Source organism: Danio rerio, chromosome 16, assembly GCF_052040795.2.
Source record: "Danio rerio strain M-AB ecotype USA chromosome 16, GRCz13ab, whole genome shotgun sequence".
In the NCBI taxonomy this organism is placed as follows: Eukaryota; Metazoa; Chordata; class Actinopteri; order Cypriniformes; family Danionidae; genus Danio; species Danio rerio.
Window position 1 is genome coordinate 35,595,028 of NC_141036.1, and position 14,710 is coordinate 35,609,737.

Sequence of the window (14,710 nt, forward strand, 5' to 3'; positions counted from 1 at the left end):
CTGTGATGATGTCATGTGGTTGTTATCACGCAAGCTGAAGGGAGGTTGGAGAAGAAGGAAATGATCTTATTAACAGTATTAAACTGTCTGCGAGGTTTAGAGCCAGGCTTCTTATTGGTGTGTAGCATGAATCCAGTGCTGTTGGCTGGTAAAGTGATCCGTATGATGAGGCTGAAGCTGCTGTGAAAGCTGATATCACGTCTACCTGTCAAGCGTCTGGCAACAAAGACATCATGCAAATCAGACATAAATATGAGGTACAACTTTTACAAGTATGCATGAGTGTTTGTCTGCTAGGCATTTAAACTGTGCTTTCAACCCACAGACATTTTCTTGCGGTTTATGCTCTTGCCTTTCTAGACTTTTAATATTTGGCTGTACCGTTCCTGACATTAATACCGTTCACAAACACAGGAGAGAGATCTGAAAGATTCTGACTGCCTCGAGCTTTCTGTTCCACAGGCCAGATTTATCACACTAAACCTGCCCCAAACAACACGCTCTCCAAGATCCAATTGTGTTGTCACTGTCATTGATTTGAAATATGCGAATATAGCCGTGTGTAAAATATCCCAGTGAGATTTTTTGCAGGTGGAATCCGGCTCCGGAGGAAACAATGAAGTCATGATAATGAGGTCATATTACCGTCTGAATTCTTTTATTTCTCCACTGAATACCTGTCTTTTGTTTTCTCATTCCTTACTTTGCCATTCTTCGAGAAAAAAAAAAATAAACCAGGTACACAATCTTCACAAGTTTTTGGCTGGTAAAAATGTTGAAAATGTCAGAGGTTATTGCTAAGCTGATGCGATGTATGTCTTTGTGGTTTGTAGAGCATTAGTAGACAGTTAGGCAGTCTGCATTAGTAGAAAAAGAAATAAGGTCCAAGAAGCCACTGTTTACAGTCAAATTATAATTTGACTAATAATAAAAAGTTAATAAAACTTTCTTAGGTTCGGCCACAGGTGTATGTTTGTAGAGCATTTTACAACCGAATGCGACTCAACCAATCAGAATCAAGGACCTATCCATTTTATAATAAAACATTGCGTAAGGGGATTTTGCACTGGAGAAACATTTTCAATGTTCCAAGAAGTACAAATGGAGGTTCCCACTTTAAGCTGCACTGTTAACCATTTTTGTAAATTACACAGTATTTAACCAACCCAGGCTCATTCTGAAAATGTACCGCTATATACATAGTTTTTTTTTTTTTGTGCAGTTTTTGTTTTTGCGAATCCACCAGAGGCCGCTGTGTACTCTTATTCAGATCTCATATTTCTTTCGCAAGTGGAATTCGTTCCTGCTGTTCTTGCGTAAATCCACCAGAGGCCGCTGTCAACTGACTCTTCGACTGACTGAATGACTGACTGACTGATCAACTAACATACCCTCCTCCTTCCCAAAACCCAACCAAGTGTTTTCAAAAGCACAGATTGACCCGCCCACCAACTTCTCTAAACTCAGCCGACAGCAATTAAAAAAAGAAAAGCCCTCACCTGATTTTTACCACATTTTCAGTTTTTTACAACATTGTCACCCTGTTATTTACTTACTTAATTTATTTTTTTGCTTCTGTTTTTGTCTTACCCGCTTTCTGGAACCGTTCTTCGCCAGACTTGAACCCCATCGTTGTGGTCAACTCCTCTCTGCGCCTCAAATCCTCTGATGAACATGGCGAGCTAACTGGACAAACAGCAAAAAAGCCATCCATACAGAGGTTAGCTGGTAAGCGTGAAAAGAAACAGAGTCAAATCACTCTGTAGCCTTTGTTTAAAAGATGAAATGCAGACAAATGTACTTATGGCTACATAATTTGTGATCTCCAGAAATGTATTTAGGGCTACATGTTCAAAATGAGCCTATGTTGTATTTAACTGTAATATGAGCTATATTTTACTGTAGGACAGTTATGCAGTATGTTACTGTATTTTAAAGATGGATTGTGAAAACTACTGTATATTTTACAATAAAGATATACAAGAATGTACACCCCCACACACACACACACACACACACACACACACACACACACACACACACACACATAATATATATATATATATATATATATATATATATATATATATATATATATATATATATACAGCAAGATAAATGGTGCTGTAAATGTAAATACCGTATATTTGCTGGAATTGGCAGTGAACTGCTGCCAGTAAGTTACTGTAGATTCTACAGGAAATTGTTAACACAGGAATTGGGAATCATTTGAGTTATAGGTAACTCCTTTAGGGAAGCTAAATTATATCTTAGTTTAGAGTAGGGTCTAACACAGCGCAACCTTTGATTTACTGTAAGTGTGGATTAAGCAAATGTGAGTTATTTGACTTCTTGTACACTTTACACTGTAAATTAACTAAATTAACCGTAAAATTGACATCAAAGTTACAGTAACTTTGGTTTAACTTTGCTATATCAATTCAAATCTGCATCCAGCGATGAAACTTTGAATGTAGATAAACAAAAAGTCTGTTCAATTCATAGATGAAAGTGTTTGAAGTCACAACAATTTCATAGATGCATGCTAGATTTTAAAGTATCTTTTCAATGATGTTTATGCTCATAGTACTACTTACTGCTCCAAGTACAGTCCAGATGCTCCAGTTTCCCCCACAGTCTAAAGACATGCGGTGTATAGGTACATTGGATGAAATTGGCTGTATTGTATGAGTGTGTGTATGAATGTGAGAGTGTATGGGTGTTTCCCAGTACTGGGATGTGGCTGAAAAGACATCCGCTGCGTACAGCATATGGTGCATAAGTTAGTGGTTCATTACACTGTGGCAACCCTAATGAATGAAAGACTAAGCCGAAGGAAAATTAAATGAGTATTACATTTTCATTCAAGACTGATTTGTGTTTTGTAATGTTTTGCTTTCCAATTGCTCGTTTGGTATATGATGATGCTAGCAACACAAAGATCATGGATTTAATTCTCGTATGTATACATAAAGCTTATCTTATGTTTATGGCATGGGGCTAAAAGGGCATCCGCTGCATAAAACATATGGGGGAATAGTTGGTGGTTCATTCCACCGTGGCGACCCCTGATATATAAGGGGTTAAGCCAAAGGAAAAGTAATGAATGAATATTTGAGAAAAACACAATGATACACATTAATGTTTGTAGTAAAAACAGTGCAAGTCAAGTTACAAGCTTTAGCACAGACAAAACTTTTTTTCTTAATTAGAGCTAGTAGTTTCTGGAATACACTACCTATTGAATTATCACAACTTATTATTACAAGTATAACGAATTATTCAACATTTAAATACAAGTTAGCTAATTAAGTTTGTAATCGTGTAATTCTTCTCACTTGCTTTTTATGAAACTATCATTTGTTTTTTTCTTTTTGGTGTGTGTAACTGTATACGTATCTTATATGTGTAATAAGAGTTTTTGATTTTACATTGCCTTTTTTAAATTAAGGAACAGATAGAAATTAGTGCTTGGGGCTAACTCTGGCTTATATACAGTTTTACTGTTGATTAATGAGCATTGTGCCTGTTAAAAAAAATAATAATAATAAAAATTCTAACAGAGTTCAGAAAAAGTGTTATTGAAATTGAATTGAAAAAAAAATCCCAAAAGAGAGTTTGTCCATATTTGATGCAACGTTGTGTTACGACAACCCTGCTTTTTTAGAGCGATGATTTTCAAAACAAGTATCAATAATTAAGAAATGACATATTAAAACTATTTAAAAATCTTTAAAAGTTTCCGTTGCCGGCAGCGGAAGGTCTCAGCTTATCAGAATGAATGGACACAGTGTGGTGTTAGGATCTCTGCCACTCTCCACATACACAGCTTTTTATTACTCGATATTTTACAGCCCTTGTGGCTTTTTCTTATTAAGCACGCTGAAATAGCTTTGTGTTTGAACAGCTGTGAACTACAATTTTACTTCTCCTGAGGACACTCAACACTTGCAAAAATATGAGTTCACCCCTCTCCTGTCTTTCGTCCTGGACACTGACACCAGCTTGTAAATCGGTAAATCTCTGTGAATAAAGTTTTATTCTGGGCTTTGAGTGATTGGCCACCTCAGGCTGGGCTTCACATACCAGTGCTGAGCTCATATGCGTGTCTCGCAATGAGTCAGATGATACACGATCGTGTTTGCATAGTCAATCCTTTAATTGCAGTCAATTTATTTTTTTAAGGAAGATTAAGAGCAACCTGTACCTGCTGAACCATTACAAACAACAACCCAAAGACTGAAACCAATGCATTGTGGTATAGTGACAGCCTCGCAAATCTAGATATAAATAGTAATAATCAGGAATCTGAAGCGGGCATTTTTGGATTCTGACATGTGCTTACTTTGAGGATGTGAATTACAAAGGCACGGTTGTAACATTTAAATCAGAAGTCGATACACTTGCATCACATCCAAAAGACATAAACAAATGTGATGGTCCATTTGAGTTAAATATTCATTTTTTTGCTCCAGTAATACCTAAGTTAGAAGTTAACATTCAACATAAACTTTGTATTTGAGCTCAATTAAAAACAGGAGTTTGTCAAGGCATGGCAAAGTTGTTTTTTAATATTTTTAAGCAGGAGGATTAGGGTATCAGAATAAATCATTTTGTTCTAGCTTTCTAAACTTCTTCCTATTGAAAATGAGCTCAAAATGTCTGTTGGCCATCTGAATGGTGCTACTTTAACATCATCGAATAACTGCTGTAGTTATGATTAATAGTTTAAATGATCTTTTCCTGCATACACTGGAATAAAACTTTCATTCATCCAATAAAAACATAAAATAGAGTAATTAGATGGTTTACATCTAAATTTGATCATTTTACCCAATGAATAAAAGTAATCTGAGTGTGATTTTACTTTGAACAAAACATAAAAATGATGTTGAAAATACATGCGATCACATTACTATTATTATAGTGGTAACATTTTAGAATACGCTTGTGTCAGAAAATATAACATAACAATAAGCAACACATCTGTTAAGCATTACTTCATGTTTGTTAACACTCATATTCTAATGTATCTCTTTACGTTAACAGCTTAATTATAATAACAGTTTCTTACACCAAGACAAATAACCTTGCTTCCGCAAAGTGCACTTAAAATCTTTTAACTAGTTAAAACAAAATTTGCTCCTTGCATCGCAATATTTGACCAAATTTTCATCAATTATGACATGTTAGATCTCCTAGTCCCCACATTGAATCATGTTAAAACATCAAGTTAAACATTGTATAACTTATAAATAAGAAATATTGAGTAACTTAAATAACTGTAAACATGGTTAATTTAACAAGTTACATTAATAAAAATAAGTTCTCATTACTTTCGTATAATATATGTTTTTAATCATGTACTTAAATAAAAAAAAAACATTACTTTTAAATGATTAATTTTAGGGGTTTTCACCTTTATTGGACAGGACAGTAGAGAGAATTGAAGGGAAAGTGTGAGGAGCAGAGAAAGGGGAAGGATCGGCATACGACCTCGAGGCGGGAATCGAACTCAGGTCGCCATGAACACTTGATTGCATGTGTCAGTGCATTTTCCACTATGTCATTGGCACCGATGTGTAATGTAATTTAAAGCTTTAAATTTAACTGTGTGCAGGGATAGTGAGTCCACTATCATATTGGAGTAATATAAACCCAACACGTCTCTTTTTTTTTTAATTTCCTGATGTTAAAACAGGACCCAAATCCCAGAGATTTTAAAGCCCACCACAATGTGACATAGGAGTATGGTTTTCTCCGCCCACCGATTGATTGACAGGTGCCATGTTTGTGTAATAACATGTATACACTCGTCCACAAAACATTTTTTCCAAATAAACTGAGATTAAAATATCTGTTCCAACTCTCTGTGATTTTTATAAGTTTTATAAGTGTAAAACCTTTTTAAAATAGAGCCTGTTGGTACTAGAGACTGTAAATCCACCATTTATTTCTTAACTGCTATAATCACCATGGTCGCACAATGTCAGTAAATGCTGCTATGTGTGTGTACGGCATTTGTGTATGACTTATCATTTTAGAAAGACTTGAATAAACATTATATAAAATAAACTTACTTGGTATTTTTGACTAATATGCTGTATTTCAGCTTCATCCGAGTCAATCTCAATCACAGACTGCTGTTTATCTGCTGTAACGCAGAAGAAGCAGACACGCACATGGGAGTAGTGGGCGGGGAGAAGAAGCTCATTTGAATTAAAAGCGACAGGCTACAAAAACAGCTACAATGTACTCAAACACTAAATTGGGCAGATTCTGGAGGCTATAATAAATAATCTGGTGGGTATTTTAAGCTGAAACTATACAGACACGTTCTGGAGACACCAACAGTTATCTTACATCTTGTAAAAAGTGTAAAATAGGTGCCCTTTAAAAGACCCTTTAACAAAAACATGTTGCAAAGATGTATGGTCTTCTACAGTGAAAAGCATTAATAAAAACTATTTTTTCTTACACATATGTTCAATTATTTTAGTTAATGGAAAAAGTTGGATTTAAGCAGCCTTTTGATAATGACGATAAGAAAATTAGTTTTTAAAACTGATTAAAGTTTATTTGTCAAACTTTTTACATCTTTCACAAACTAAAATGCATTACTGGGATGAATGCTGTTTAACAGTCTTCTGGGAGATACTTAAAATATAGTGAAAAGCAAAAACTGTGAAAAGTTTTTAATCTTTCCTTATGAAAAAAGTTTCAATGTCACTGCACACATATTGATGCTTTACAAGGCCTGTAGTTTTTTTTTTTTTTTTTGTGAAAGTCAGAAAGCATGAAAGGAATTTTAACACACTACAGACTGAAATAAATTTGCCCCTGCATATCAATATTTCTCTTTAACACCACGCACAGTATATTCTTAGTGTTCAATGAATTAAATCACTGCAGCTAAGACCAGACAGTCAGGGAAATCTGAGAAAGAAAGAAACATTCTGTCCTTTGTATAAATTCTGGCACTACCAGATCCTTATATTACAAAGCAGAAGTATGAATTTATGCTTTATGCGTGCTTGGCGAACATTTCGAATAGAAAGCCTGAAGCATTAAAGATCCACAAAGGACATGTTCAGACTGTATATAAGACTTGTGAGTAACACCCAGCTCCTAAATCTTACTAACCAATGAGCTGTACTCTTGAAATATCATTGGTTCTGTAAAGACAGTTAACATTTCAAGTATACTTTTGACTCTGTCAATCTGTTTAAAATACAGACGTTTTTAAATCTGTTTGTTAAGAGTTTTAGTCAAAATGTTCAAATCATATTTTGCACTAATATTTAATACATTCTACTATTTTTTTATATTACTAGTAGATTTTTACTTTCTACTAAAAATTGTATTTTAATTTATAAAGATCCATAAATATGCTAAAATGCTAAATAGGTTAATTAGTTAGTTAGTTAGTTAGTTAGTTAGTTAGTTAGTTAGTTAGTTAGTTAGTTAGTTAGTTAGTTAGTTAGTTAGTTAGTTAGTGTCTTTGGGGTGGAAGCTTGTCCTAGTTTTTTGGGGAGATAACAGCAAAAGCTTTTTTCCTACTTATATACATGTAGGAGATCTGATAAATAAGATGGTGCCAGACCATTTAAGAATTTATGAACAAAAATTAATTATTTAAAATCAATTTGTGACCTAACAAGCAGCCAGCCCAGAGAGGAAAGTACTTGGGATAGCATAATAATACTTAAATCTATATACAGTTTATGAAGAGTTCAGATGCAAAAAAAAAAAGTGCCATAAAAATGTCATCAAAAATTAACATTTTTCTCAGCCTTCTTTATGTTGAGATACTTCACTTTAAAGACACGGAAAGGGACTTACTCTTTGCCATAAAAGTCATGTAATTGAACACACAGGAGAAAAAGAGAAAAATTTCAGATGGCATTTAGAGTTTTTAGCATTTAAACTCTTTATATATTATTTATACAATTTCCTTCCATTTGATACAGTTTTGACCGAAGCTAATAAACTTGATTTTCATTTCCATTGTTGTTATTGTATATAGAACAGCTAAATATTTTCAGTTTAAGGCAACATTATTAGACCTCCTGTAAAATCAGATTTTCGTCTTCGATTATTTCCCAAGTGCTGTTTAACGGAGACGTTTTTAAACATAATTGTTTTAATAACTAATTTTTAATAACAAAATACCGTTTGTTTTTGCCATAATGAAAGTCAATAATATTTTACTAGATACTATTTACTCATTTTGCAAGATACTATTCTGCTTAAAGCATAATTTAAAGGTGCAACTAGGTTAATTAGATTAAATAGACAAGTTTGGTTACTGAACAACATATTTAAATGTCTTTGACTGCTGTTTTTTTTTCCAGGCTACCATTTGAAGGGATAGTTTACCCAAAATGAAAAATTTCTCAGACTCAAGTGGTTGTAAACCAGAGATGCCCAAACTAGGGCTCACTGGCCAAAGTTGGCCCACGATAACCTTTGATTTGACCTGCCATCCCATAGAGAGAAAGATGAGTAGGGGTTGGGGAATGCCTTTAATAGGGACATTATAGAGAGGAACGCCTTTAAAATTGAAATTTTAAATTAACCTTTTATTTGTTTGTGTTATTATTGAGTTACCAGAAGTTGTAGTGTTACCTACATTAAATGTTTTAATTAAATGTTCAGATTTTTCAAAAAATCAATGGATAGAAGACAATGCATTTTGGCTAGCAAATCAATGCAAAGGATGAGTAGTGTGTCAGTATCAAACTTCATTTTGTTTTAAATGGAATTGTTTGTTTTTATTCTAATATGCTCATTATATATATATATATATATATATATATATATATATATATATATATATATATATATATATATATATATATATATATATATATATATATATATATATTAGGGATGTGCGGAGCAGCCGGTATTTGTATTTGTTGAGGGGGGAAAAGTATTTGTATTTGTATTTGTATTCGAGTAAAATTCAAAATGGCGCAAAAATATATATATTTTTCTATTACACTTCTAATTTACGTTAGAGTGAAAGTATTGTTTAATTATACCATTATATAAATTATAGACATGCAATATTGGTTGTTGTTTTTGAACATGTGACAAGAAATGTCATTGAAAAGAAAATAACATAGAAGACATTATCTCATCCATGGTTAAACCAACAACTAATAAAATCCCATTGTGAATATTATGAACCCCACCACCACCGTTCTTGTTGAAGGATACTGAATAGACAGAATAAAAACAAAAAATACTTCAAAAAACTGTTCTTCTTCTGAAAGAACTTCTTTCCAATGCACAGAATTCCAAAAACTAAAATTAGCTAAATAAATCTAAATAAAGCCCTGCCTGGGAGATCTGGCAGAACAAAAGTATTCTATATAATACTAAAAGATACAGCCCTGCTATTGTCATCTGCCAGCCACAAAACAGACACACTTTTTTACTTTTCTATGTTTGAAACTGACTTGCTGGGGCAGAATGTGGCTGTGTTGATGGTTTGGTGCTTGTGGGGGTTCACAGACAGTATCAGGAGAGGATGCTTTTAGTGCATGTGATAATACACTACATAGAAAGTTGCGTCGTGGCACAGTGAGTAGCACTGTCGCCTTACAGCAAGAAGGTTGCTGGTTCGAGCCTTGACTGGGTTCTCCCCATGTTGGCGTGGGTTTCCTCCGGGTGCTCCGGTTTCCACCACAGTCCAAACACATGCAATACAGGTGAATTGGGTAAGCTAAATTGTCCCTATTGTATGTGTGTGAAAGAGAGTGTATGGATGTTTCCCTGTGCTGGGTAGCAGCTGGAAGGGCAGCCACTGTGTAAAACATATGCTGGATAAATTGGTGGTTCATTCCACTGTGGCAACCCCAGATTGAAAAAGGGACTAAGCTGAAAAGAAAATGAATGATTATGCATAGAAGATGTTGACAGATGTTTAATATCTCTGCCTCTGCTGATTTCACTTTTGCACACATTATACAGTATCAGTTTGTTTTATCTGCTGCTCCACTGACTGTAAAATGCTTCCACACAGAACATCAAGGGTTTTTTTCTTTTGACTGGTGAAGGACCAAGAAATGGCTCAGCAGCACTCTCACTCTTTTTCATGGTGCCCAAATGTATTTGAGGAGTTTCAAGTTAATAAAAAGTGACGGGAAGCTATGCTAAGGTTAACTAGCCTATAGCATATATCTTGCTGTCTGCAAAAGACAGTTATTTAGACGTACCATATAACTCCCATAAGTGCATACTATTCGACACAACTGCACAAGCATCGTTTTAACCTTTATAAACAAACGTTAACGTTACTCTGTCAACAGTCTATTGTCTGAATTACCGCGCTAACAGAGCTAACGTTGCGTAAACAGAGCACCCGATTGCAAACTTTAAAAATGCAGCGTAATGGAAAATCCCGAACAAACTCCACTACAAGTTTATAAACTGCATCTGGAGCCCAAGTAAGGTACAAAAATCTATTTAACAAAAATAGTGATGCAGTGTAGTATTTTTTTCGCTCAGCCGAGCCTTCTCTGTCTGCTGTTGTGGAGAAGCTTGCGCCAGAAACCTTTTACCTCAGCCCCGCCCTCCGACTGAGCGTCCGTCTCTCTCTCTCTCTCTCTCTCTCTCTCTCTCTCTCTATCTCTCTCTCTCTCTCTCTCTCTCTCTCTCTCTCTCTCTCTCTCTCTCTCTCTCTATCTCTCTCTCGCTCTCTCTCTCTCTCTCTCTCTCTCTCTCTCTCTCTCTCTCTCTCTCTCGCTCTCTCTCTCTCTCTCTCTCTCTCTCTCTCTCACGCACTGTGGTCTCAGGAGAAAACGCTGCTTTTTGATATAATGCTTTTCTTGCTCCCGAATACAAATAATTTTTCAAGTATTTGTTCGAAATAAGTATTCGTAAAAACACGCTATTCGTGCCTTTCCGAATACCGTATTCGGGTTCGGCTCCACCCTTAATATATATATATATATATATATATATATATATATATATATATATATATATATATATATATATATATATATATATATATATATATATATCAAAGTAATGTTTTCTATTTGTTTTCAAATATTAATAAATTTATTATGAAATTGCTCATGGCAACTTTAATGTAATACAGTTTGTTATATTTAACTTCGCCACACAGCCCTGAATCAGGTTTTTGGTCTTTGACCCTTCATATAAAAAAGTTTGGGCACCCCTGTTCTAAACAAAAGTTCTTTCTATAGCAGGAACTAAAAATACTATGGAAGTCAATAGCTGCTTTTAATTTATTGTGTGTCCAACAGAAGAAAGGTATTAAAATCCGGTTTAAAACAACACAAGGTTATTGTGATTATGTACCCTCGTATATATTTCTAGAGGGCGCAAAAGATGTAGCCAGAGCTATGTAAAACAAAAGACAAAAAAGCAAGTAAATAACGGTGAGAATGTAGTATGACCTGAAAGTGTGGTAAAAAGCAGGCAGTCGCAAGGGATTTTTTTTCTGCATTGTTTACATTAGTTCTTTTTTTAAGTAAATGCTCTTTCAGGGCAACAAAATGCTGCGGTGCCAGAAACTTGTATTATTGTCAGCTAAGTGAAGTCAAGGCTAGTTTTTGAAGTAACTTATAAAGGTGCTTGATAACATAACAATGCCTGCATCTTAATGTGCATACTGTCCACCCTAAATTATTGAATATTAAAAATGTTATACCATTTAGATCAGAAAGGTGGATGTGCACATTGACACGTAGGGACGGTGGGAGGTTCATACGGTCGGTCGTTCAGTCAGTCAGTCAGTCAGTTGACAGCGACCTCTGGTAGATTTATGCAAGAACAGCAGGCGCAAATGGCAGAAATTTAAGATATGAAAAAGCGACACAGCGTAGTCTAGTAGATTCGCCAAAACAAAAACTGCTAAAAAACCTGGGACATATTTTGCGCTATCCAGAAAAATATATAGGGGTTCATATTCAGAGTGAGCCTGAGTTGTTTAAAATAAGTGAAGGATGAGTAAATTATAGCAGAATTGTGATTTTTAAGGGAACTAACCCTGAAAGGGCAGTTACATTTTTAAAAATTACTGTAAAAATCCCTGCTTTATTGCACTCTTTCATCTCGCTCATTCTGTGCTATGTGTCTGAGGAAATAGAAGCATAAATAATATTCAAATTGGCTCCACTAGTATAAAACACAGATTAAAATAAGCTTTAGCTTGGGTGTGTTCATCTAGCCATATTTCAAACTTTATTTGATTATTAATACTTTTTTTCCAGTTGAGGATCAGTCTTGATGTTTGGGAGCAAGACCAATGGAATCTGCTGGTAGTAATCCACTTGTCAAGCATGTGTTTTATACTAGGAAGACCAGCGATTAATTTCACAGGGAATCTGCACATCCCAGGAGAGTGTAAAACGTCCCGTTTAGCTCTTAAGTTAGAAGATTTACTGCAGTGCAGGCCATCAGTCCAGTGTCCAGACAAACTATAATAACAAACAACATGAACATGTGCACACCGTGTATGCAACACGAGGGGACATCAATATGGATTGCTGGGTATACATTTCTAAATCATTAGGGTGTTTACAGCTTTGATTTGATTAAAACTAATTCGGTCAGTGGGGTTTATCTATAAGTGTAATTGCTACTATCTGAGACTTGGTGTACACCAAATACTATAAGTGAAGAGTCTTGGTCCGCTTTTAAATGAACTTTCTTATGTTATACTGTAAATGCAACATAGGCTAAAAGACCCCTAAACAAAACAAAAACAAAAATTATGTTAAGGTCTTACCATGAAAAAGATTAATGTTCAAACATACTTAGTTCCAAAACAGTTTGAAAAAGGCATTGGAAACATGTCTCTTTGCAGCAGACTGTCTATTTTCTGTATGACAGAACAAGTGCTGGCACTATTTTGACCCTTTTACACATTTTCTAAGCTTTTTAGGTGTTTAACTGATAAACAATATAATCACACAAACACAAAACTCAAATATTTAGCACAGCACAACACTTATTGAGTTCAGACTGCATGAATTTAGCCCCGATTTTGACACGCCAACAGGTTTTGATAAATCGCATAACAAATGCCTGAAATCACAAGTGGTGGATGCATGGAGGACACAGTTAAAGGGAATTATGTGAATTTGCTTCAAACACGTTAAGCATTTCATCGTAAATGGCAGAAATTCACCTATATTGACACGTTTACATTGACTTTGTATGTAACGTACTTATGTGAATACTTAATTCCATTTTTAGTGTGAACACAGGATAAATTATTCTCTTTTTTTTTTTTTATATATATATATTTTAAAACAATCAAATAATTAAGTCAGAGGAATGTTTTACCCAAAATGAAAATTGTCAAAACCTGTTTCCAAACTGTATAGCTTTTTTCCTTCTGTGGAACATAAAATAATTTATTAGTTAAAGTCTGGACATTCATAGCAGAAACAACAATCGAAGTCGATGGCTACTCTTTCCACAACATTTTTCAATATGTCTTTGTGTTGAACTGGAAAAAAAAAAAACTCCAACAGATTAGGAACAAAAATTAGAAAATGATGACAACATTTTTGGGTGAACTGTCCTTTAAAGTTTTTTGTTTTATTAGTTTTTTTTAAATGCTGCATCAGGTGAATAGCAAGTACCTAAGTCAGCTTTATTTAACTTGTATTTGTTTGGCATGATTATTATGGGTCATGTTGTTGAAGTTTGGTTCAATTTTTTACCACTCAATTTTAGGAAGAAAGTAAGTAAATAATGAAAAAATGAAACCTAATGCTTTCTTTAATTTCTGTTGTTTTCTGTCACATATATAAATTGCAGGTTTATTTTGCAATATTAAACCAAAAGACCAAAAAATGTCCAAGACAACACCCCAAGTGACCAAAAATGGACAAAAATAATCTATTAAAACAACAAATTTAAACCTGAATATATCTCTCTCAACTACTTTGGATTCAATCATCCAAATGCATCTTAACATCAAACTGTAAAAAAGTCTTGCCGCCTTATTGTTTTTAGTTGAATGTTTTAGCCTTCTCAACTTAAATCAATCAAACTGACTAAAAATATCACATTGAACTTTTTATAACTTAAAAACTTTAATTGAAACCTGATTAACTTAATAAAATTTGTTGAAGTAACTTAAAAACTGGGTGGCACGGTGGCTCAGTGGTTAGCACTTTCGCCTCACAGCAAGAAGTTTACTGGTTCGAGTCCGGGCTGGGCCAGTTGGAATTTCTGTGTGGAATGTGTGTGAGAATGTGAGAGTTTATAGGTATTTCCCGGTGCTGGGTTGTGGCTGGAAGGGCATCTACTGCATAAAACATATGCTGAAATAGATGCTGGTTCATTCTGCTGTGGCGACCTCTGATAAATAAAGGACTAAATCAAAGGAAATTGAATGAATGAATGAATAAATGAACCTAAAATTTTTTTTTGTTATTTAATTTTTTTACAACGCAGGTATGAACAGAGCAGCCCAGACATTCTACTAAACTTGTGTTCCACAGAAAAGCTTTAACATGGTGGCGAGTAAATAATGACAGAATTTTTCATTTCATTTTGGGTTAACTTTCCCTTTAAGTGCTTTCCAGCTGAGGACTCTGGCTTTCTGCTTTACGGCACTCTAGGGGTTTCCTGTTGTGCTGAAGGTCAATACACAGCTGACGCTTGAGAACCAGAGAGAAATAAATCAAAGTATGGTTATGAAGGAGGTGAA

The 14,710-nt window shown here is 34.6% G+C and overlaps 1 protein-coding gene across 4 annotated transcripts in view; it reads right to left on the reverse strand.

The window, feature by feature from the left end:
• The window catches only part of LOC147833379 (uncharacterized), a 61,111-nt gene continuing 46,401 nt past the window's right edge, over positions 1–14,710 (reverse strand). For all 4 annotated transcript variants that reach the window (XR_015511552.1, XR_015511551.1, XM_087287231.1 and 1 more), the window contains 2 exons: positions 1,591–1,686; positions 1–216 (listed from right to left, as the gene is read on the reverse strand). Coding sequence is in view for 2 of the 4 variants with exons in the window: in XM_087287231.1 (XP_087143357.1) it covers positions 209–216; positions 1,591–1,686 (104 nt within the window). In the remaining 2 variants the exon portion in view is untranslated. The remainder of the gene's footprint in view (positions 217–1,590; positions 1,687–14,710) is intronic.